The 25,754-nt window shown below is 41.1% G+C and overlaps 1 protein-coding gene across 2 annotated transcripts in view; it reads left to right on the top strand.

Moving 5' to 3' along the window:
• The first annotated feature begins 437 nt into the window (after positions 1 to 437).
• ap3b1a (adaptor related protein complex 3 subunit beta 1a) overlaps positions 438 to 25,754 on the top strand; it is a 63,989-nt gene continuing 38,672 nt past the window's right edge. The window contains exons 1-15 of one of the 2 annotated variants that reach the window (XM_080476647.1): positions 438 to 735; positions 7,481 to 7,556; positions 7,674 to 7,748; positions 10,804 to 10,899; positions 11,104 to 11,264; positions 12,834 to 12,900; positions 19,113 to 19,295; positions 19,537 to 19,692; positions 21,482 to 21,579; positions 21,676 to 21,730; positions 21,812 to 21,883; positions 22,859 to 22,921; positions 23,025 to 23,157; positions 23,248 to 23,357; positions 23,472 to 23,648. In XM_080476647.1, coding sequence (XP_080332773.1) covers positions 608 to 735; positions 7,481 to 7,556; positions 7,674 to 7,748; positions 10,804 to 10,899; positions 11,104 to 11,264; positions 12,834 to 12,900; positions 19,113 to 19,295; positions 19,537 to 19,692; positions 21,482 to 21,579; positions 21,676 to 21,730; positions 21,812 to 21,883; positions 22,859 to 22,921; positions 23,025 to 23,157; positions 23,248 to 23,357; positions 23,472 to 23,648 — 1,650 coding nt within the window. In that variant the 5' untranslated portion in view covers positions 438 to 607. Of the gene's footprint in view, positions 736 to 5,171; positions 5,722 to 7,480; positions 7,557 to 7,673; positions 7,749 to 10,803; positions 10,900 to 11,103; positions 11,265 to 12,833; positions 12,901 to 19,112; positions 19,296 to 19,536; positions 19,693 to 21,481; positions 21,580 to 21,675; positions 21,731 to 21,811; positions 21,884 to 22,858; positions 22,922 to 23,024; positions 23,158 to 23,247; positions 23,358 to 23,471; positions 23,649 to 25,754 lie in introns of those variants that run through there. The other variant, XM_080476646.1, reaches the window with a different exon arrangement.

The raw sequence follows: 25,754 nt of genomic DNA, 5'->3' as shown, positions 1-25,754 counted from the left end.
TTTTTACTTTGAATTTTCTTAAACTTTTCATTCAATATGTTTTTTTACTAACTAATCACTTTTCGCTTCTAACTTTGTTGAAAATGTTATTCAATACATTGGTGAAGTAACAGAATTTTGAGCACTGACATTTCTTTCTCATTTGGATTTCTAATCTAACATGTGATGTTAAAAATGAAAAATATTTTTACTGGCATTGGTGTAGTTAGAGTTTCGATAGATATACATACATTTGATCATGTGTTTGGTAATTGTTTATAAAAAAAAACGAACTTTTCTTAAAAAGATTTCCCTGCTATGAATCGGCTTCAGTTAACACGTGCTCTGCGGCTCTTTGAACGTTGACGTTTGACGATAACGTTAGAACAATACGGAGTCTATGTGTTGTACATCTACACCGGGGCGGCTGAGGGTCCGTCATGTGACACCAACTTGTCCAGCTCACACTTCCGCTGCTGCGTGTGAAAACTTGCTGAAATCTGGAAGAAGTTTTTGCTCCGCTGCAGCTTTTAAAAAGCCACGTAACCCCGGCATACCGGTACGTTTATGAGTGTTTTTCTTTTCGTGTGTCTCGGCACGGTGACTTTTTGTCGGTTCGAAGCGGAACATGTCGTCCGGAGCTCTTTACAACGACCAGGGAGGAGCGGAGGCTGCGGTGGAAGCGGGGCAGGAGAACACCCTGACCTCCTCCAACACCGGAGCCGCCTTCAGACTCTTCAGCACCGACTTTAAAAAGTAAGCCAGCCCGGTGTTTTTTGTTTTTTTTCCCCCCTTATACCTGTGGTGCAGTTTGACGGGGGGCTTCCTCTGGAGAAGTCCCGGGGTGAACGACGTGATCCGAGGCCAGCATCCGCGCACCAGGCGGTGATGGCGAATGACGGTTTGCTGCAAGAAAGTTCCTACTGAGCGACTTCAGGGAATAAATTAACCTTCCTTTCATATTAGAACCTACTTTTATACTTCCTAATATCATTCACCCCTTCACGAGCAGGCGCGTGTTGTAAATAAACGTGACCCCTGGGCGCAGACCCCCCCCCCGCAGTCCCACATATAACAAGACTACGTTCATTCTCACTGGAGACAGAAGTGGATCAAATCCCACTTTCTGGCCCACATGTATCTCAAATTTAATTGTCTTATTACAGTCTGAATAATGGCAACTAATGTCCCTGAATGACGAAATGAAAGTTTTACTTACATTTGGTCTCAAATCAGGAAAACAGTCAACATTTTTGCAAGTTTCATAGGTTTTAAATATCGTACTTGTAATAGATCGTGTGTGTATTCGGAGCAATTTATTGTTGCATTGAGAATTTGAGATGTGTAATCTCAGAATGGGAAGGAAACGAGCTCAAACGGTGTCAAACTGTCTTGTCCGCCTTAGCTGCTGTCGATATACGAATTAATAAACGGATTGATGGTTTGTGCAGCGTCATTGTCAGTTTTTATCTGACGGAGTCCTGAAAAATGGATTTTCTGCAGCGCTGTCGACTTCAGCAAAAAACTACCCGCTGTCGGAAGGCTCTGTAGCACCGACTAGTGGTGGGCCGGGTGCATGACAGTTGAGCGCTACCTTGGACGTGGATAAAACACTCAGTATTTGATTTGGTTCCGACTAGAGAAGGAATTGATGTTAAGAAAGAGTAATGCCCTTGGGGAAATTATTTCTCTGTATTCATCCCATTGTATTTAGCGTTAACCTTAAGTATGCTGGGAGCAGCGTCCTGCCCCGTTGTTGTCTGTGCAGTGTGTGCAGTGGGATTTGAACCTTTGAGCGTCTCTCACCACTGCTCCTGATTAACCACGTGGTCGTCTCACTGACCAGTTGCGGGTCCAGATGCGCTGCAGATCGGATGTTTTTCAAAGCCCCCTCAGTGTGAATGCTCGTTTCTCTTTTCAACTTTGACTTCACTGAGGTGTGAGACGTGGCGAGGAGGTGGGACGAGATGAATTTCAACAATTCACAGAATCCCACGTCCAGACGTACCTCCTGTACAAAGCCACTGTTAGAAAAGGCCAATATTGAATTTGTACCTTTTTTTTTTTTTTTTCTGGCTCCAATTGCAAAACAACTTTAATGGCTGACATGTGCAGCATCCCATCTTCAAGAGCTATTAGTATTTTTTTATCTTTTTTATTTTCATCTTTGATGTAATCCATCTAATCTTGTTGTGCGACTCTTAGTGGTCATTTCTATGTGTTATTTTATATGTTGGATTCAACGATATGTCCTGTTGTACATTCTCCTTGTGCCTCTGGTGGTGGATCTTTTACTGGTTCGACTTCACACTTGTTTTGTGTCCAATTTTAATCAGCTGTGATTATGGTGTGTTTGCAACTTTTTTGAGATAGATTTGCATCCTTTGGGGGCCTTGTTTTGTTTTTATTGCACTTCTTTTCAGAGAGAATTCTCATTCAGGTGAGCATTTTGATCCAATGTGAAAAGTGTCAGAATCTCTGTTTCCCAGGTGAGATTGAAAAGAGGACTTTCTGGTTGTAGCTTTTGATAATCAGAGCTTTGTTGTTGTTTTTTCCAGATTGAAACTTGACTGCCAGTTTTGCTCATGTGTGTTTTCTTTTAAATTTCATTGCAAAAGCCTGCCACTAGAGGGCAGCCCAATCATTAGGGAAACGCTTGCATTTCCTTGAAAAGTCAATGATCGTGCATCTCTGCTGCTCTGCTCTCATCATGCTGTCTGAGTGATGCTCTCAGAGGTTGTTGGTTTCTTCATCTGGAGAATCACTGACTGCAGGTTTATTCGTGTGTTTGAGTTATAAGCAGAAACAGAAGCCTTCTCGTGTTCACGGCAGCTTCTCTCTGCAAGAAACTACAAATAGGTTTTTTGATTTCACCAAGTCCTGAATGCTGCTTTCGATGGTAAAATGTCCCTTTTAAAATCATCTCACATGACCCAATAGAATAGAATAGCCCTATACCCAGTTTAGAGAGGCAGTAAGTCATTTATTTTGACAAGAAAGAAAACACAAGTCGACGGATGAATGATGTTTTCTGTTTCTACCTTCACAACAAACAAGCCCATTAAATGCAAGTGAGAATCGAAGCTTCCGCTTGTTTGGAGATACGTTTTAGAGTCAGTTGTGCGAAAATGAATGGTAATGAAATAGCGACATTCCAGTAATACTTTTCAGCTTCGTCTTAGTCACTGAGAGCTCTGTGTCAGGCATTCAGCAGCAAGACATGGAAACATGCGAGTCATTTCTTATCACCGACTCAAGATGCTATTATTTACAAGCTCAAGAATGAATGTTCAGTCTTGGGCTGACAGATACGGCCTTAAACTGGCGTCATTTTATTTCAGGGTACTGTTGTAGTAGGTTGGATTCTTGGGGGGGTTTAGTGTTGCTTCACAGCTTACTTGCATGTTCCAGCCATGTAGGCAGGCATGCAGACAGACTGGAGACATACAAACCTGGTTTATTTTTTTTTTTACACACAAAGGTTCTCGAGTTTGCAGCTTAGTACAGACATTTTTTTTTCTATATTACCAAATACTTTGTTTGAACTGAACAATGATTCTTGACAAATAGAAATACTGATCCAGCAGGTTATTATTATAACTCGTATTTCTTCAATGGTTGACTACAAACCAGTGTCGGTACCCAAGAAAAAGATGTTGTGAATCTGAGATTTTGTGTTTGACATCACATTGCGATGACGGTCTCTTACCACAGTTAGCATTATATAATGAGACGGGCAGCCACACAGAGGCACTGATCTCTCCACAGTTCATTTTCCTTCAGCTGTTTGCGATTATATCTGGACTGATATTTTTTAGTCCCGTTTAGAATTCTTCATTTTGCATGCTCGAAAAGATTACCAGATCATTTGCAAATGCAAATTGAGCCGTCCGTCGGGACGAAATGCTTATGTGAGAAAAGTGAAGCGATGGCAACGAAGAGCTGTGAAAAGTTGGAGGAGACCTTCAAACATTGTGTTTTCTCTCCGTAAAATCCAGTTTAAAATCTCTGACATCATGAGAAGTCATAGACTGAAATCTATTTTGTCTTCGTATATCGCAGCATGGCATTAAATGAGATGAATACACACGTGGCTCATTTGTGATAAATAATCATTAGGAAACTGCCATGTGTGCAATATAATCCAATCAATCTGAGCGGTGATGGAAAGAAGGTTTGAGACGCTCGTAATGAGCCAGACGGGGCGCAGAAAGACCAAATAAAAGAAATTAGGTGACGAAGCCAATGGGAAGGACGACAATGCTTCAGATGTTTTTAGTCAGCTCCTTGTATATCTGCTAACGCTGCTTCTACACCAAGTTTTAAAAACAACGAATGCAGTTCAAGTTAAAGAAATGACTTTGTTAGGTTTAGGATTTATTCATTTATTTTGGCTTGTTATCATATAGTTTATATTGTCACCCTGTTAAACTAATGACCAACATCACTTTTCCAAGTTATTCAATAAACTGAATCAAACGCAAAATATTTCATGTTTAAAAAGAAAACTATTGTCTTGTGATTGATGATAAATAAATAAATAAATAAATAGCCTGTGTCGCAGTACTGATATAAGTATTTTCACAAGGGGGTAAAACAACAGGATTTGTCCTACTGTTCGGCTGCAAGTTGAAACGACTTGCTGTGGATATTCAATATTGAAGGAAACGGGAGGAAAGACACCCAAGATCTTGGGAAATCAATAGTTGCTTTTTTTTTTACTTATCAGCAAACGCCACGTATTAATTTAGTTTATCCCTCCTCAACGAGCAACGGCACCACGCTTTAGCTATAACATTTACTAGAAGTTGCAATGTGCGCACAGCTTGAAATGTGAACTAAACTCAACGCTTTTCACATGACGGCGGCCCGGTAATTCACCACGGTTATGACTCAGTCATTCCCATTTACTCCCGGGAAAAGGCGTAGGAGGCTAATTTCTCTGATTCCATAATCCTTCCAGGCCGCTCAGGTCTTCGGGGGTATTTCCTGACATTCAGCTCGGTGCCGTTATCTCTGATGGAGGCCTGGGCAGCCGGCCTCGTGGGCCAGGCTTGGCAGGGCATGTGCTCTCGCTGGTGTCGGGCTAAAGTGGATTATTGTGCTGTGGCGGTGTTGAAAAGTAGCCCAGTGTTTACCCACCACTGTAGATAAGGCCCTCCTTTTTCCCCTAGAGGGAAGTAACCGAAGTCACACAAGGGCAGAGTCGCACACGGAGCCAGGAGGCAGGTGGGACTCTCCATACGAAAGGCCACATGTTTAGGAAGAACGCTCCAACAATCCAGAAAGAGCTGAGCGGCGGTCATAAAAGGGAGATATTACGACAGCGAGGCGTAAGGATGGCTGGCCATTAGTGAGCTGACGGGGCATCTTGTGACTTGGTCTGCCCGACAGAAGAGGAAGGAAAGCGGTGATCTGACCGGACCAAAGCCAGCAGAGCCTGTGCTGTTTGTCCACAGCTCTGAGATTTACCAACAAGACGGGAAGACGGCAGCAAATAAAGCCAAGAGACCCTCCCTGACCTTCTCTTCCGTCTGGGAAACGTGAAAGTGCCTGGCCTTGGGTCCGGTTCAGTATGGATGTTGGGATTGCGTCTTTGCGCTCGGAGGCGGCGTTGGCCATGAAAACGGCGCTAGTTTCTGCGGACACCTTACAGCTCACCCTGAAGCCTGAGCCCAGTCAGGAGGAACAGGCCCTCACTCGCCACTCCAGCAGCAGGTCCAAGGAGGCACAGAAAGACCGGTACAGTACAAGGCAGGATGTTCCATGACAATGATTCAGGCAGGAAAGGAACTAGAAACAATTCTCTGCTGAGCAGCCCTGGAGCCATGTGGCTTTAAATACAAATTTAATTTAGCAACGGTTTTTGGCAGTGTGCTTTAGATTTAGTTTAATCATTGTTTATATGATTTCCCAGTGATATTTTCGATAGGCTGATATCACTACAGTAACACTCACTATTTTGTTTTTCAAATAAAATGTGTCATTCATGGTCTTTTTTTTCTTCTCGTTAGTATTATAAAAGACACGTTTTCCGGTTACAAGTTTTGTGTTTTTCTGTTCTTTTAGCATTGAAAAGTAATGCAAACTAATTGCTCTGGTTGGTGTTCCAGATCTATTTATTTTTCTAATAATCTCATTGCTGGTCTGAAGTATTAAATATTAGAATAGATTCCATACTTTCATGAGCCATAGTTTGGCTTTAGCTTACAACGTCATGGAACCAACACTTTTTTTTAGACTAGTTGTATTATCTTTAAACATCTGACCTGATCTTACTAATCCGAACGTCAGTCCACAACAAAAAATTGTTTCTCATTTTGATGAAAATCTGAGAACTGTTCAAGAGAGGGACTTCGGTTTATCAACCTTTAAGCTATACACCAAACTTTTGGAATTTAAGTGAAGCATGTTTGTGTGTATGAATGCCGTTATGTGGCTGTAGGTTGGGTATCTGATAATATTGGGTATAGATGGTTTAGTGTGGGGAAAGAATTAAAAATGACCGACATGAGCTGATGTGCAATTTGTCTAATCTAATCTTTAGTACATTCCTTTGCAACACATGATTCATTTGTCAATAAATCTTTGACAGAATCGTCCTTTTTATTTCTCATTTGAATTTTGCCTCATTTGGAAGCAACATGCATTTGTGGGATGAGCAGTCGAGCTGAATATGTGGGTTGTGCCACAGTTTTGAAATGGCATAAAATCAGTTACTAATGGAAAAAGAATCTGAACATGAACACATAAATGGTAAATAAAAATAAATGAATGCAATGTGGGAGTTATTTTGTACATAGTATTTGTAAGTCATACTTCCCAATACTTTAGAAAATGGTGGACAAAATTCAAAGTTAAGAAAATGATAATCCTGGTTTCTGCAAACTTGCTTTTTTTCATCTGAGCTTTGTAAATAGATGCAAGTTAATTGAATTAAATCTGACATCCTGTTGTGTTTCATATCTTTGTTCTTGTAAAAAAGTGTGCTAAAGAAACTGAATTAAGACCTTCATCCTGATGGAAACATACAAACCTTCTCAGCGTCGTAGCAACAGTATCTGAAGAGGATTCTCTCAAAATGATGAAGGTCAATACTGCTGGAAACACCAGTGGTCGGCCAAAACCTGCAAATGTGCAGATTTACCTGGAAACACGAGCATCTCCAGTAGTGGAGATATTTCCGTTAAAGTGGCGCGCTGTCTTACTCCGCCTCCGCATGGAACAAACATCCTCTTGTGGCGGTTTTGCAGCGGCTCTGTGGCGTCGGTAGAGGAATGAATTGTCATGTGAAAAGTTTTAGGAGAAATTGTTGCGATGCGGCTGTCACATTGCGAGGAATGAAACTGGTGCTGCTTGCTTGGGCGCATTGTTTGTTTGTGGATGGACCAGCAGGAGCCTGTGTGTGACCCTGGAGTCTCTGACACAGATGTTTTGTGTGCGGAGCGTTCGCAGTACCTTTGACCTCTCGGACGCTGCTCACCTTGTTTTCTGTTTGTAGGAATGAAGACCTCAAAGAGATGTTGGAAAGCAACAAGGAGTCACTCAAACTGGAGGCCATGAAGAGGATTGTTGGCGTAAGTACACGATGGGAACTCTTAGAAATGTTCATTTTATTAAAATAAAATGTTTTAAGCAAAATTGATGTATAATTTTTCTTGATGTTCGATTTATTTGTTATTTTTCCATTCCAGCTCATTGCGAAAGGAAAGAACGCCTCCGAGTTGTTTCCTGCTGTCGTGAAGAACGTTGCGAGCAAGAACATCGAGGTATGACATTATTGAGAAATCACAGCTGCTGTCGTCCTCGCTGCAGCTGGCTGCGATGATTAATTCTATTCTCGTGTGACCAAGCACGCGTGTTCCCTAAAAAGCCACATGAAAGAAGAAACTTCCTCACAGAGAAAAACTGTTGGATCATGTGGCTTTATATCAAAGAGTTTTCTTAAATCAGTTTGTTGTTATCCGCTTGAACGTTTCGGTATTTGTTACGATACAACAGTTAAGTGAAGGACTTGGGTTCAGTAGAGTAAGAATAATGAGAAAATGCCATTAGGATCAATGAAAACACTTCTTCAGCTGCTGGAATTGATTTAGGCATTTTCCTCCTTCGATTGTGACCCTGGACTTGATTTGGGGAATTTTCCTTATCCTTCAAACTTTGTTCCTGATCATCTGACTTGTACACACAATTTATTTCATATTAGTTTTGTTTAAACTCCATTTAATGCATAATCATGTCACGGCATTGAACATTCAAGTCAATTGTATAGAAAGAGAAGAGACTAAATAGCAAGCTGAGGACACTAAATGTATTGATTAAAAAAAGTAAACATCCATCAGAACCAGCATATTAAGGTCACCTATTGACCCCACATGCATGGCTTTTTTTTAGACTGTACCATTAGGATGACCTAAACTAGTCAACTTAAAGTCCTGATCAAATTTCTCCACATAAGAAAACCACAATTCTCCTTATTTGTGTTCAGACATGCAGGATAATCTTTTTATTCCTGTGCTTTGACACAATCTGTATTGAAGTCAGTGCTGTTGTGTTCTCAAAATTGTAGCGTCTCCTCGCTGTGATTAATACATTAATTTATCTTTTAAGAAGCCATTGCATCTAGATTATCGAGTACCCCCCCCCCCCCCCCCCCCCCCCCTTCTCAACTAACACAGGGAGAACCGTCGCCCCGCTCCACATAGAATGCCCCCCCCCCAATCTCGGTTTGTGTCCGGACCGTAAGGCGAGTTCGGCGAGAGTGCTAATCACTACTCCACAGCGCGACTCATCAGGAGTTTTAATAGAGGTTTTCACTGGAGATAAATCCGCTTTATATGTGTTAGAGTACTTTTTTCTCATCAGTCTGCAGTAGCACAGCTCAATCCATCGCAGTTCCTCATCAAGTGCAGCAGCATCAAAATAGCATAAGGCACAATGGGCCCGTGTCAACGTGCTTTAAATCCTGCGCCGCGTGAGCCATGACGGACTCATGCACAGCCTATTCCACCGAGTGACCGAACATTAAGCAGCCGCTCAAGAGGGGCTCCCAGGGCCCAGAGCCTGTGAATATTGATTAGCGGCAGCAGAATAATCGGGTACCGTGAGGGGCAGCATGTGAGCGGGGGGCCTCCGTCCGGGCGCTGTGTGCAAGGCATGCAGCTGAAGAAGCTCGTGGCAGGGTAGGGGAGCAGGTGGGTGGACGTAATTGGTAGAAGAGAGCCCACAGTCACATCTCCTCTCTGCCGCCTCATACACACCAGCTGCTAAGGTAGTGTGAGGTCTTGTTCTGTTTTCTTGCTCCGTCTTCCACTCTCCTCTCCGCTGCAGTGTCGTTGGCTAAAAATGGCCTGTTCTTTTTCCACCGTCCTCGTCAATGCGAGTCGCTGCCGATCCCCCGCTAATTAGACCGCCAGCATAACGACACTTTATTGACAGTGTTGCAGGAGTTAAAATCATGGCTATATATTTTCTTTTTATCATTTCTGGACTCTGGTTTTAACGCCACGTACACTACCAGTGCAAGGTTTGGACACAACTTCTTATTTATGTTATTTTCTTTATTTTCTTGACTATTTATATTCTAGATTTTCACTAAAGGCATCAAAACTATGAATAAACACATATGGAATTATCTAGTAATGAGTGTGATAAGTGTGAAATGGATGGATGTTTTATATTTTAGATTATTCAAAATAGCCACCCTTTGCTTTTTTTTTTTTTGGTTTTCTACATCTTTCTGTGTTTATTCATAGTCTTGATTCCTTCAGTGACGATCTTCAGTGTAAACAGTCAAGAAAATAAAGAAAAAAAACATTGAATGAAAAGGTGTGTCCAAACTTTTGACTGGCAGTGTACCTTACACATCAGTGTTCATGCTCTAGCTGATTTGTGCCTCAAGCAGTGTGAGAAATTATAAAAAAAAAAAAATACAAATTTTTGCTGGGCAGTTTTACTCCTGCTTACTTAGTGGGTCAAATATGAAGTTGTTGGTGAGCTTTGTGGTCATAGGAACCAGATCCTTGAGGGCAGATGGGTTGTATCTCCTCTTTATAGTGAGTAATGCCGTTAATTCCCACAGTAATGACAATAACCATGATTGAGAACTGTGGCGCTCCCCTGCAGGTCGATACCTGCTACATTAGAAAGCATGGCACTGATTACTGGCTAAAGCTCTCACTGATTCTACCTAAAATGTAACCTTAAATTTGACCTCGAGCTCGAATGAACTCATAAATGAAACCATAAATAGTTCCTGAGGTAAATCGTCATTTTTACCAACCCAATTATTCTTCATTTTCTTTGTGAATCCACAGGCTCTGCTCAGTTTCTTCTTCTTCTTTATTAATAGCTGACGTGAATCGGCAGACGGGCGACTTTTGATCTCCAGTTAAACTTGTCTGAAAGCAGGACAAATGTTATCTCAGACTTTCCTGTAAGAACAGAGGAGGGAGAACAGTGGGGGGGGGGAGATCATTCAGTAGCCATTTTTAAATAGGAACAACAACAAAAAAAAGAAGCATAACCTCGCTGCTCTGCCTGAAACAACAATGTTCACATCAAGTCTTCAAGCTTGTAAAATCGAGACAGGAACACTTTTGTACAAACTATTTTTTTTTCAAAGCCCCTTGAAACAATAAACTTACATTTCCTGACAGAAGAAACTGCCGCGGAGTTATTGTTCATTTTGTCTAACTTCTAATGGGTGTATGAAACAAAGAAAACCTCGCAGGTCATCTCACATTAAGGTTTTTGAACACGGCTGGTTTGTTGAACTGTTTTCACTTGTATTTGCTTGAGTTTTGCTGGTATTGTCCTTTGCAGCTAAAGAAGCTGGTGTATGTGTACCTGGTGAGGTATGCAGAGGAGCAGCAGGACCTGGCTTTGCTCTCGATCAGCACCTTCCAGCGGGCCCTGAAGGTACCTGTAATGCCTTGTGCTTAAACAAAAGAAATTAAATAACACTGATAGATGTGAACCAGGTATTGTTTTTTTTTTACCTTAATATCTTACAGCCTTTTTTAAGTCAATTTAGATATTTATGTTTGTGTATTGTGCACATTAAAGTGTATTTAATGAATAATTACCACTTTTTCATGCTTAAACTCTTTCTCCATGTGGCAGGACCCAAACCAGTTAATCCGAGCAAGTGCGCTGAGGGTTTTGTCCAGTATCCGCGTCCCCATCATCGTCCCCATCATGATGTTGGCCATCAAGGAGGCTGCAGCCGACCTGTCCCCGTACGTCAGGAAGACCGCCGCCCACGCCATCCAGAAGCTCTACAGGTAAAACGGGAACACAAGCTTAATGGATCAATGGTCAATGGATAAAAACCAACTGAACTGAACTTTTTACCATCTCATTCCTCAACCCTGGTTTGTACAGTTAATGTTGCGTTATGTTGATTTTAAGGGCCTCGCCCTGCAGTTATCTTCCTTTTATCAATAGACTGTTCATGAAGGAATGGCTTAGTGGTTTACAGTATGTCGGATTGGACATTAAAAGGAGGTTTGCATGTTTGTTTAAAACATCCAGTAGTAAAGATGAAAGAAGATATATTTGCAGAGATCAAATATAAGAAGCACACTATGTTTCGTAGTGGGGTTTCACCTTTGATGCAGAAATGTTTTCATTTCATTACAATTTTTTAATTTTTTTTTATTGTAGAATCATTTATATTCCTCAAGCCCTTCTATATTGAGTCAATATGTTGAATGTCCTCTTATATACTTTCAGTGGGGAATGTGAGCTGAACAGTATTTAGTTGTTTTCCCCCTGCAACTTCACTTCTAACATGCCATTAAATCTACAGACAGCGGCTTTAACATTTCTACTCGTTCATAAAAAACTAACACTTTCACATTTTATTTAGTGTGTTGATTTTCTGCACTGCTTTTTATAACCAATATGGATTGACTATTATCACAATGGAGCAAAAAAAACACATTTTCAGTTGTGTGGCTTCAGCTAATGAATCTCTTTATATGCTTAATTGTTTTGTGTTTGAAACTGGGCACCTTTTCTAACATTTCAATCATCACGAAAGTAGTCAAATTCTTAATTAATTGGTAAATTTGACCAATAGTCTAAACAGTTATTTAGTTAGTAGTTATAAAAGCGTGTTTATTGACCTACTTGATAGTTCACAGCGTGTCACGGTATTCGCAGTTATAAAATCTCTGACCTAAGACTCATTTAATTTGAAAACAAGGTTCTTTGACTGAGCAGTGAAAAGGAAGTTATGGAAAAGCTTTGAATGTGTCATCCAAAACCTGCAGACCTGCTTCAGTGGCACCTTTCATATTACTACGAATGCCTCTCGCCATAAAACTATCCGACTACTTGTTTAGTTGGTGTTGTAGTTAAATTAGCAGACTAAATTGGTAAAAGTGTATTGAAACTGGTATATGTTCTTTAATCTGCAAAAGCATCCACAATGTATTATGTGGTGTTATGATTCATGAAATACATTTTTGGCTTGTTGTAGTGATCATATTAGAGTACTGCATTACTCTAATATGACCACATATTTCAGTAATGAGTAATCTAATGCGTTACTATTTCCAAACCAGTAATCAGATTAAGCTTCACTGCTTAAAACAGTGAGCTAATGTTAAGGTGCTAATGTGTCACAGCTCCTGTGGAAGTATTAGACTTTTCTTATAGTAGGGGGAGCGAGTGATTGACCCTATAAGTGGTTTTAAATGCAGAAAACACATCACACGCCCAGACAACTGACCAGAGCACAGCTTAACATTCTGAGCACAACAGAGGAACATGATTTAACTTGTTAGTTACCCCGTGAATGAATGCCTGTTCGTAGTTGACGTCGTTTTAAATCTCTTTGTTTGCAGCCTGGATCCAGAACAGAAGGAACAGCTGATCGAGGTGATCGAGAAGCTCCTGAAAGACAAAAGCACAGTAAGTACACACAATGAGCAGCTTCACAGTATAACCGTGAGGCGGACCACCACTGGAGGGCGCCGCAGTCAAGCAATTCTCCTCCAGCACTTCATCCCACAGCTCATTCGGCAATGCCATGGTTTGTTAACACCCACTTAAACCCACACATCTTCAGATGCTCCTTGTTAAGTGTCCATTTGGAAGGAATTTTCGCACTGATGCTAGTGTCAGCTTAATTTTCTCAAAGGCCAACCTCTTCTCTTTTTTCCACAAAATGGACCATAAATGAGTTGGATTCTCAAATTCTGTGTTTAGGCCAGTCACAGACACAATGCCGACAGCCCATTAGAAGTCAGCAGGCAGCACATTAATTTGGAGAGGTCATAGTGAATACTAAGGCTGTTTAAATGCCACACTCAAATATGTAGACGCTGGCTGGAGAATGCGGTGTGCCATGTGTGTACGTGCAACTCATGCACAGTTTGTCGTGATTATGTATTCACAGAGTATACCTATCAATATACAAACAAAACAAAGCGGCTCAGGCCAATGGGGGGATGGAAAGCCCAGTGCCAGATGCATAGCATATTTAGCCCTGGACGCTAACGAAGACAGATGACTTCTCCCTGTTGGAGCCCACATCGCGAAGCAGGGGACAGAGAGAGAGGGCACCATCATCACACAGACACACAAGCACATCAGTCGGTGATGAATGGTGAAAAACCTAAACATAGCGGATACTCAGTATCTAGCGAGCGATGCATTTTTGCGGCGCCGGGACGATAAACGTGTTGTGTTCAGGACTCACAAAGCAGGCAGTCGTGGAGTTGAGTTGAGGTCGAGAAAGAATACATGAGCGGTTTGTTGGGTCTATGCAATGCAAAACGCTATTCCCACAGAATTTATACTTCAACATTAGTTAAGTTTGCAGCCTGAGGATACTGCTTTATAAACCGTTGGTTAGTTGTTTACTGTTTTTTAATCAGAATTTCAGCCGTGACCACTGCTACACAAATGTTTGCTGAAGTACTGAGCCGGTCACATTATTACAGTGTGCATCCGTATTGTTTAGTTAAGATACTAGTAATGGCTAAGACGGTTTAATTTGAACAATTTGGCCTTGCATGCATCAACCACACTCAAGCTAATGTCTGTAGTTGGTTGCTTTTGCCAGAATCATTCTACTTTTTAGAGTCGAGTCTGCTACGTCAGAGCTTTTATCTAACATTGCTTGTGCAAGATTGGATTAGAACCTGGATATTGAATTGGGACATTTATGAGGGGAAGAATTGTACCTAAACTGCTAAAACTGCTTTCTGGCGAAACACAGTTTTTATTTTTTGAATAAAAGGGTTAATTGCTTAGAAACGTTTGCTGATCCAAAAATAATGTGAAGGAAAGGCGTAAGATAAATGTATTTCTGTTTTGGCTGCCGATGGGAATAAGACACAAACACTTGAGACATTTATAAATACTCGGCTGTTATTTTTCAGATCCGGTGGGAAATGAGGCTGGTGTCAAATGACAGCCTCGTAATACTGCTTTGTTTGCAAATAAGCACTATTTAGGTGAGCGAAATGAGTCAAAAAAGTCATACTAGCTTTTTCCATCCAGCTGGTCGCAGTTCCTTATATGAATATGCGTAGTTACCGTGCTCACTGTAAATGGTAATTAACTAACTGGACATCCATAAACTGGTAAATCAGCATCAACAGTTTTCTTGAAGGCCAAGTCAAAATGTTTGCTAGTGGTGTAAAAAAAAGTACACGTATTGAATATGTTTGATTGCATTTTATCGATTGTCAAAACATTATTTTTGATAACTGGGTACATTTATATATTGAGGGTAAGGGTTTCGTTGACAAAGACGGATGTTTTCCTTCAAAGTTTGAAGACTATTAAGAATGAATGTAGATCTCATTGGCGTGTGTGTGTGTGTGTGTGTGTGTGTGTGTGTGTGTGTGTGTGTGTGTGTGTGTGTGTGTGTGTGTGTGTGTGTGTGTGTGTGTGTGTGTGTGTGTGTGTGTGTGTGTGTGTGTGTGTGTGTGTGTGTGTGTGTGTGTGTGTGTGTGTGTGTGTGTGTGTGTGTGTGTGTGTGTGTGTGTGTGTGTGTGTGTGTGTGTGTGTGTGTGTGTGTGTGTGTGTGTGTGCGCGTGTTTATTTTTCTTCACAGTGTTGCTCTGTTTATTTTGGTCAAAGATCAACATTTGTTTAAATTCGTAATAAGGTAAACTATTCAATTAGCAAAATAGGATGCTAGAATTCACCCCTTAAAAATAACGACCAGATGAGAACTGAGTAAATGATCAACATTTGATTATCGTTTATCTGATCACTCATCCCTAGTGCACTTGATAGGCCAGCATACATAGAGCCTCTCGGACGTAAGATGGCTTTTGGCGAAAAGAGCGTCTGAAAGATAAACTAACTTGTTTCACACAAAGTAAACTGGTGGGTGCCTAAAGGCAAGACTGAGATAAATGTCTTTTCTCAACTACTATTTGATATAAAGCAATTTATTGCCCATAATATAAAAAAAGGTTTTTGTTCAAGCTATTAATTAACCCTTTCTTGCCAAAATGTCTGCTTGAAATAAAAAAAATAAAAAATTTAGACCTTAACTTATCCTTACACACAGCTTTCCTGGTGTGTTTAGGCTGGTAGCACAGTCTTACTTTATCTGATGTTAATCAATCAAATTAACTGCAAATAAGTGTGTAACTGCTGCTTAGCTAGTGTCGGTGTGATGTCAGTGGAAAGAGGAAACATTCGTTTATTGTTCCAGTCTGTGGCGTTGTCCGGGCCTCCTGACATTTACCTTTACAGATGGGCCTGCTTGGTTAAATGGCTGTGACACATGTGTAGGGAAGGGGAGGCGGTGATGCTTATAGGCAGGATGGTGTAAAGAGAAAATGTGGAAGGCCTGATGACAGAGACAACATAGGAGTTTGTGCAGCTGTTTTAGCGTGATGGATCTATTATCCAGCCATTACAAGATAAATGATCGATCTCTGCCGTCCTCCCTCTCCCCTCCCTCCCTGCCACTGCTGCACCTTCTGCAAAATTGAAATGAGAAGAGAAAGGAGGAGCACGGGGCGGAGGGGGGCTGCTATGATTAGGGGCTAGGTGAGATGCCCATTAATTTAAGAGAAAACGGAGGGAGAAAAGGAGAGAGCAGTGGAGGAGCGAGTGGAAGGGGAGGATAGGCCGACCCCTCACCGGGCCATCAATCAAATAGGCGCACGTTGTCTCTGACGTGATGACCCAGCACTCTCTGCCTCTCTGGCACCCTAATTAGAATTCATAGCAAAATAGATGCAAGGAAACGGTTTGGGCCCTTCATAATTTTATAGGAAATTTATTGTTATTAGAAGAACCATTTGCTTAGTGTGATTTTTCCATTACCGGCTTGTCACGCAGGGTAGATAATATGGTCTAGGAGGTGGAGGGGGTGGAGGGGGAAGGAGGTGTATGAACTCCATAGATTGGGGTGTCAGTTTTGTTGATGGTGCATGTAGTTTACCTTGGAGCTATGTCTAATGGGGGAAGTTGGGAGAGAATGCATAAAGCCTTGCAGCAGGAACCACATGCTCAGAGACGGTAATGCAGATAAGCGATAGGAGAGGCCTTGGGAAGGTGATGCAAGACGCGCGCAAGGATACAAACAGTACGTCTGTATGTAGATTCATTCCCAGTGGAGTATGGGGGCATACATGTTCATTTCTATTCGCTATGCTACTTAAAAAAGTGCATACCATCTACTGAATTAATAAGCCAAAATTTAATGTTGCAAAGTTTTGTTTGCTTACATCTCTAACCTTTTATTCCACAAAGCTACTCAGATTGCCCCGAAGAAACAAAACAGTGAAGCCAAACACTGGAAGAGCTGCCATCTTTCATGCAAATAAAAACAATGAATAGTCCCCCAGTTCCACTCCAGATCGTCGAAAGTGTCCTATTATGTGCAGAGCTAATTTTGACAATCTCTGGTGCCCCCCCCACAAAATGAGAACGTTATGTGAGGGTGAAACCATCTTAATGGCTCCATGCTGACACACGTATAATAGAAAGCTACTGTTAGGGCAAAATTCTTTACACTTACAACTTTTACTTAACAATATGTTGCTTAACGTAATTAGTCTGCAGAGACCAGATTTCTACCACACATATAGCTGTTTAGGATCACAAATCACCTTCAGTCCATCCTGGGCTGATTGACACTCATCCTTATGTTTTGCGAAGTCATGTCTGATGTCTATCTCCAATTTTCTGGTGGCGGTGAGGATGCATTGTGACTCCACATTATACTCGTCTGTCTGGAGTGAAATCACAATTTTCATCATGAATATGCTAATTTGACACCCACTCCTCATCTTTAAAGGGCGCAAGCTGGATAGACAAAAACGTAGTCACCCATGTTGGCAACATGTTTGTGTTGAGCAGCAGTGAGTGTTCTTGTGTATTTCAGTTTTGTAAGTGGACACATGTCATTTACACAAAGATAATTTAAAATATGCTGATATTGTGTCTGAGGAATTCATAAATGCTGGAAAAAAGTTTGACGTTGCACAGAAATAGTTTTTTATTTGTCAACAAAACTAACACTCTTGGACTGTTCAGTTCTTTTTTCTTTTTTTTTTAATCATGACACATTTTTAAGACTCTCTCTCCTGCTCATTTTGTGGGATGAGCAGAAGAGCTCAGTTTCCCTCCCATGAAAAATGTACCAATGCTCACTGCTGTGCAATTCAACAATCATTCAGCAATTTCTCACCAACATACTCAGCTCGTCTGCTAATTCCACAAATGTATGTTGCATACATACAAATTTATATATATATCCTTTCATGTGCATATTGTGTAGTTGCATCTCTTCTCTTAAGAGTTTTCTTCATGACTAGAATGAAACAGACATTAATATTAGCTGCAACGTTACTAGTTGGCAGAGGCAGGCTACAGCGAAGTGTAATTCCCATCAGTCCCTATTTAGAAGCATGGTAAAAAACAAAAAAAATTCATTAGGGAACCACTCATTACAGTCTTAGAGTAATTCTACTGATGTTTGCAGAGGCATAAAGTGTGCATAATCGCACATCTGATACCAGTACTACTTTTATTAGCTGTCATTATGTTTTGACTGCCAGTGTGGTGGATGGGTGCTGTATGTGTTGTTTTCAAAGGCTGCCGAGATGTCGCTGCAAAGTGAGTGTCATTGCTCAAAAACGCATAACATCTTTACATCCCTCCCATCAACAAATGTAACTTCATAGATCGCTGTATTACCGCAAAATAATCAAGTTGTCTGAACCTCCAGTGATTCATCTATCAATGTTGGCGTGCGAATGTCAGAAAAGCTAATCATCGCTCGGGCTTAAGGTAGAGATTTCTCAGGGAGTCTGCAGACGGCGGCTGTGCACGTGCACACGAGCACGCACAATCAATGCATGCTCATGGGCGACTCTGATGGGTAAATGCAGCAGGTTCCCGCTGGGCCACCGGGGGCCAGGAGGCTTTAATTGGGAGGACCAGATTCAGCTCCCTCTCCCTCCATCTCTCTCACCTTCTTCGCCTGCCTTTGATAATGCTGTTTGCATATTAATACACTGCGGTGTCACTCACTCAGTCTCAGTCAGTCAGTCAGTGAGGGAGCAGGCAGGCGGGTGGGGGGGTGGTGGTTGGGGGGTGGGCGGACGCAGCAGATAAATGGGTTTTTTCCCTCCAACCACAATAAAACATAGTTGATTATTGGATCTCTCAGCTGCTCCTTCCTCCTGGTGGCCTGTTTTTCCTTCGTATTAAACATTTATACATGAGACAAACTCCTACTGATGAATTTATTTCACACACAGGGCTTTCATAAAACTTTAAAGCATTTTCCCTTCCAATTATCGCCTAAGTACTTAGAGTCTGAACTGCGTGTGTAGTAATCAAAGTTGTAAATTGGCATTGTGTGCGTTTTTTTTATTTTTTTTATTTTTTTAAGTGCAATTATACTACTTTGTAACCAGGGTCATATCTGTTAACCACTGATTTATTTCTCCAGAGTTTGTAAATTACAGCTTATTAAAGAAATAAAGTATTTGTTGAAACTGTCTAACGTAACGGCTGCAAATCTTCCTCCCTTCCATTAGCTCATATGTTAATAATAGTGGAGAGAAGTACATTTCTCCTGAGGTTGTTTATTTTTTTTCTTTGTTCTTCACGTCTCCTCTCAACTCTTCCCTTTGCAGCTGGTGGCCGGCAGCGTGGTGATGGCCTTCGACGAGGTGTGCCCGGATCGCATCGACCTGATCCACAAAAACTACAGAAAACTCTGCAACCTGCTGGTAGATGTGGAGGAGTGGGGGCAGGTGGTCATCATCTCCATGCTGACACGCTACGCCAGGACACAGTTCACCAGCCCCTGGAAGGAGGTCAGGCCCACCTGTTCCCCCAGCGTTTAGGACTGAAATGAACATTGGTTCAAACCCATAAATACAGCAGTAGATCACAACCTTTTTCTTTTCTTTTTTTTAAACTGTCAGATAATTTAAGTTGTAAATGTGCTGTTTAAATAGCATTTCCTCCTCATAGCGCCACCTGCTGACATGACAAACTAAATTGCGATGGTAAGGTCACAGCATTAGTCTGACGTACTGCGTTTTTTTGTTTTAGGGTGTAGAGTTTGATGAGAACAACGAGAAAGCTTTCTACGACTCTGACTCTGAGGAGAAAAGAGGCGAGATGGAGTCGAAGCCCTACATCATGGATCCAGATCACAGGCTGCTGCTCAGAAACACCAAACCTTTGCTGCAGAGCAGGAACACCGCTGTGAGTCGACACACCACCTCCACACAAACGGCTGCTGTGTCTTTAAGAATAGTCCTGGGCATTGTTCAGCCATTTTATGGGAAACTTAAAGTTCATGCTACAGTCACACTACATCATGAAAGTATGGCTTTTAAGTAGAAGCATGAAATGGTGATTTTCTCATCTCAGGCAATTTATTGAAACAAAAGTCAACAACACTCTTGGGTATAACGCAACAAAAAATCTCTGCTCAGTGTGAATGAACTTTGATCAGGGAATAGCACTGGGCCGTCGTCTAGTTGGGCATGTGCAGTCAAAAGTTTATAGAAAGTCATATTATTGCATTTTAGGTTAATCCTGACATTTCACCCAAAAGCTGAAGTTATCTTAACTTTTTGTCAATAGTGTATATTAGTATTGAGCAGAATTGAGTAGCTCTGCTCACCACTGCAGTCCTTGGTCATGTCCCCACGACTGAGTCGACACTCATTTGATATATAGCTGATAGACATTAAGTGAGTTCAAGCATGAGGTATATTTTTACCCTGCTGAGAGATATATGCACTGATCAAGGAAGTGAGTGCAGCCTCGTATCTCGGAGAAAAAAGTTAGAACAGCTAATGTAGCTTCAGCCCGCTGTATACACTTTCTTGGAATGAAGCATTAGTAGATAAATATTCTTACACAAATATAACACACACACACGACACAAACACACAAGCATACCCACTGAAGTGCACCCCTCTTAGATGGGAGAATAAAAAAAAAAAAGCAACACATTGAGTGCAGATCTCCATCATCCTGGAGTCTCAAGGTCTCTGTCGCTGTGTAGCAGCAGGAGGAAAAATGCTCCCAAATGAAAGTGTTGATTAAAATGTGACACGCTGTGTCTTTACTGGTGATGACGCGGTGACATCCTCCATCTTCATCGATGCCTGAAGCCTTTCATTCTGCCTGCAACGATGGACACATGGCCTGCTGCTGTTTAAAGCACTGCTGACATATTACCCCTCTACAGTCGTGTCAGTAGTGGCTTTGTGGAGCTCTTAGAAAAAGCAGCCAATGAAAGGAGTTTTCTGTTTACCCTTGAGGAGACGGAGAGTGATACGCTCGTGAGACTTGTGCAGGGACTTTAAAATGCAAAACAGTTGTGAGTGAACTATTCGTACTGCTAGTGATTTGCGATGAATTAGAACAAAAGCATGAATAGTGTCATATTGTTCCATCATAACAAAAGTGGAAAATTCAAGTTTAGAATTTAGACAGAGAGGAGAGAGTCCCACTGCCTCACATGAGAGCTGCAGCTACAACAATATAAATCCCAACATTAGGCTTGTTTCCTCCACTGAAGTTAGGCAAACTACACCCTATCGTTTTTTGCCTCATGTCTCATGTGGGTCAGCTCCTGCTCATCAGGTCAGCCCTTCTCAGATTCCCCCAGTCTACTCAAAACGTTGTAATCCACAGAAATAACGGCTGCTTCAGCAGTTTATTTCACACAGGCAAATTCAAAATGATCGACAAACTAATGCAATATTATTATTCTTCAAGGACACGTTAGCTCTTACTTCTTGTTGGATTAATGCATGGTACCTTTAGTTCTCCTTCGAAAGATTTTCCAACGGGAACTTCGAAGGACATCCTGATAAAATGTTTAAAAAAAAAAAAAGTCTTTGGTGCTAATATCAGGTTTACATGAGAGACATAATTTGGAGATAATTATTGATATATTCTAATCAAAGTCATTAAGCCATTTTCCCTAAGAAGATATTTAAGCTCATTGAATACATGTCTGTTGTGATGTTTTCAGGTTGTAATGTCCGTCGCACAGCTTTACTGGCATCTTGCTCCAAAACACGAGGTCAGCATTGTCACAAAGTCTTTGGTTCGACTCCTGAGAAGCCACAGGTAAATGACATCCCACTATGTTGATAGATGGGCCACGTTCTCCCTCCGGTGCTGTTTTTCTGTTAGTACCTGTGATCGTATTGTCTTTTTGTGCAGGGAGGTGCAGTACATTGTGCTTCAGAATATCGCCACCATGTCCATCCAGAGGAAGGTAGGTGTGCTGGTGCACAGCAGCACAGTCGCAATGTGACATATTCAGATTGTCTTGATAACACGAGTCGCCTCCACACAGGGGATGTTCGAGCCCTACTTGAAGAGTTTCTACGTGAGGTCCACAGACTCCACACATATAAAAACACTAAAGGTAGCTACCACTTTTATTATCCGTTTTTGTCAAAATATGATTTCAAATGAAAGAGTTGAGAATATTTCCATTACAACTTTAGAGCTTGTATTTGCATCTCTTATTACGTAGTCATTTATTTGAGGTGTATCAGTGTGGGAGACTTCTATTTAATTTTTTTTTTCCCCACAACAAAATGAGCTTTAAGTTGGGGAAAAATGGATGAAGCCACTCTGTTAAAATTGAAGATCAAATTGAATTCAAAATAAACTTTATTTAAATGTTTTGTTTGTTTTAAAAGCATTTTCCTTTGTTTGGTTTTATACTAAATCTAAATGTGAGTGTAGCATACCAGTAATGAAGTCTAAGCCTTGACGGATAATGTTATGGGTGCCATATTTACTAAAGAGACTCTGAAATGGTTTCTCTTCTAATCATCTTGGACATTTTGCATTCGTCAATTCACAATGAAAAGAAGGAAACCTCAAAGAAAACTGCGCAGTTTTTGAATCTGTGTTCCGAAGGTACACAACATTATTTAAAATGCAGCCACTTAGAAGAAGAAATATATCAGATTTTCTAAACATTTGATAAGCGCTTTGAAGCAAAATATTTTATGAAAATTACTTGCGTATGAGTTTGGCCTTTGCTTCCTCAATAAACAATGTCAAAACATGCTGTGTTCAATGTCGTGGCGTCGTAAAATTATATTTATGTATTATTTATCTGCATATATACAGTTATGACGTTTTAATTGGCGTGATGGACAATTCTGTGTTTGAGCAATTGACCATAAAGCATTACTTTTACTGGAATTAATATCATAGTCAGAGGGCACAAAACTGTTAAGAAAAGAGGGGTTATTGTGCTACTGTTGTTTTTTTTGTTTGAATTGAATATACAAATCATACTTTTCTAGAAATCTCAGGGAGGTAGACGTCATTTACACACCTACCTCTGGAGTGTTATGTATATTAATGCATTTCTCTCTTGCAGTTGGAGATCCTGACTAATTTAGCCAATGAAGCAAACATCTCTACTATTTTGAGGGAATTTCAGGTGTGTATGTGTTTTCTTTTGTTTGTTTGTTTTCTTGAATCTAATGGTGATCGACACAGGCAACAAACAGCACTTTCCATTCACCGATGATTTCATTTTGCAGACGTATGTGAAGAGTCAGGACAAGCCGTTTGCAGCGGCGACCATTCAGGCCATCGGCAGGTGTGCCACCAACATCACCGAGGTGACAGACACGTGTCTCAACGGCCTGGTGCTGCTGCTGTCCAACAGAGACGGTAAGATGCCATTTTGTTGCGTCTTGTTTACTGCATGGAGGCATTGCGCGCATCTGGTTGTGTGCCAACTTTATTGTTTTGTGTCTCTAGAGACTGTAGTAGCAGAGAGTGTGGTGGTCATCAAGAAGCTGCTTCAGACTCAGCCCACACAGCACAGCGATATCATCAAACACATGGCCAAACTCTTTGACAACATAATGGTACGGTTCCTCGATACATTATTGACACGGTTGGGGGGGGTTGAGTTGAGTTTTTATGAATTGTTAGGGGACGGGAGCGGCTCTTATTCAGGGAATTCTCACCTGAAATCACAGGTTCCTATGGCCCGAGCAAGCATCCTCTGGCTGATTGGAGAGTACTGCGAGAGGGTGCCCAAGATCGCACCGGATGTTCTCCGTAAGATGGCCAAGTCGTTCACAGCTGAGGAAGACATTGTCAAGCTGCAAACGGTCAACCTGGCTGCCAAACTCTACCTCACCAACTCCAAGCAGGTACGAAATAAAAGTAAAAAAAAAAAAAGAAATCACAATGAAGAGACTTGAGGTATTTTCACATTTGATGAGGACAACATGAGAGTGACGATGTGGGGTAAGATGACATAAAGACATAAGATGAGAACAAAGAGGCAGGAAAGAATAAAGACATGGCATGGCATGAGAATGAAGACGTACACAACATAAAAATGAGACAGATACCATAGCAAGATTGTAGTATAGATCAAATTTTCAGTGAGATTATGGATGAAGATGAGATAAGAAAAATAAATTAGGTTGGATGAGAAGAAAGAAATTAGATAATGTAGCCCACCCATTGCCATTTGAATAAAAATATGAGACAATGAAATGTGTTAAAGGGAAAATAAGTATGAAATAGAAGCACTTGTATTATTTAATACATACGTTATTACTTTCTTGGTCCCCTTGGTGAAATTACTTATCTACATTTAACCCATCCTATCCAGTTAACCTAAATGCCACATGTTCAGGGACCCACAGCAGTAACCTGTCAAAAGTGAGATTGGAACCTGTGAATCTGTCATCCTAAGCCCACCACTGCTCCCAATATTCACTGTATAACTATATTACCACAAAATATATAGAAGCCTACAAACGCACATGGATATATTCATGCATGCATAGTTCACGTAAAGTATGAATAAAGTAAAAGGGACAATAATAGAGCCATAAAACCATTTGCGAAGTGTGTCAACGCCCCCAGGGTCCCCGCCCACTATGTGGACCACATTGAGCATACTCTTGCTTTTTACATGTCAAAAGGGGTAGAAGTTGTTTGTTGCTTCCTGCTTGTTAAGTTACTTCATCTGAGTTTATGAAATAGCTGCAAGTGTCAGAAAGTCCTGTGTGCATCTGCAAAGCTTGTGCACATTTATTTAGGTGGCGCAGCAGGAATCATCTCGACACCTGTGCGCTTTTCTTCCCTTGATACAGCTCAGTTCATTTGTTGCACAGTGGCTGTTTTCAGTCTTTAGCCTCATCACAGCTGTCTCTTTCACTTTTGCAGAAATGCACGTGTTCTCTACAGAGAGCCTTCATTTCTGCTGCTTTCCTGACAGCATTTTAGAGGAATAAGATTTACTACTGTGTGTGCTCTACTTTATACTTCATTGGGAATGTGTTGATAAGTGGAATACGAGCAACTCCACTGAGACATGTTGCTTGCTTAATAGATAATTAGCGGCTCAATAGCAAAAGTGAACTCCCCAAAATACAGATTTAGATTGGTAAAATAGTCCCGATATAATACTACTTGGAGATGGGAAGTTAAATTGCCTGATCCGTGAGGCTGATTTTGGAAATTATTCTTTAAACTTTTTATTTCGTCAGCCTTCTTTTGGAGTTAGAAGACCAATTTCAAAACTGAGCTGTATTAGTTTTAATGTAATGTTGCATCCCTTAGGAGGATCTTGGCGACCGGAGGCCCATTTAGTTAGGATGGGGTGATAGTGGCCTCCGAGCCAGGTTTATGAGCCCAGACGCTGCCCTCTCAAACGATTATTGCTCTTCTCGGTCCTCATAATGTGTCAGGGAGGAGGGAGGAGGCAAGATAGAGACCACGCAGTAAAAAAAGAAACAGAGTTATAATACCGAGCCTTTCATGGCTGCAGCATCTTTAATTTTTATGCCGGCTTGAATAATTTATGTTAATGTGAGTGCTCTAACTTGGTTTCTCTTTTTTGTTCTCCTTTGACGTTGAAGTTGAGAGATATTTCCAAAGTAGGGTGTCATTTGTTCAACTGGCAGTTTGCGGATGAAAATAAAGGTTTATTTGATTGAAAACTCGGGTTCAGTTGATGTTTGTCTCACTTCTAAACACATAAAGATCATCTTTCTCTTTGTTGTGATGATGGATCTTTTTTTAACAGATGTTAAAAAAAAGATCTTCAGTACTTTGCGCGTTTGGTACACAAGGTTTATGAGGACAGTTTTGAATTGAAGTACGGATGTTCTGCCATCTTGCAACCTGTGGGGTCGATTCTTACTTTCACTAATTTAATGCAGAAACTGAACTGATTAGTCCACGAGCTGGATTTTCTTCCTTAAGTTATGATGAAGACGCATACAGCAACAACAATGACT

This window comes from Lipophrys pholis, assembly GCF_963383615.2.
Source record: "Lipophrys pholis genome assembly, chromosome: 12".
Lineage (NCBI taxonomy): Eukaryota > Metazoa > Chordata > Actinopteri > Blenniiformes > Blenniidae > Lipophrys > Lipophrys pholis.
The sequence above is the reverse complement of the archived record's forward strand: the minus strand, read 5'-3'. Positions and strand labels throughout refer to the sequence as shown.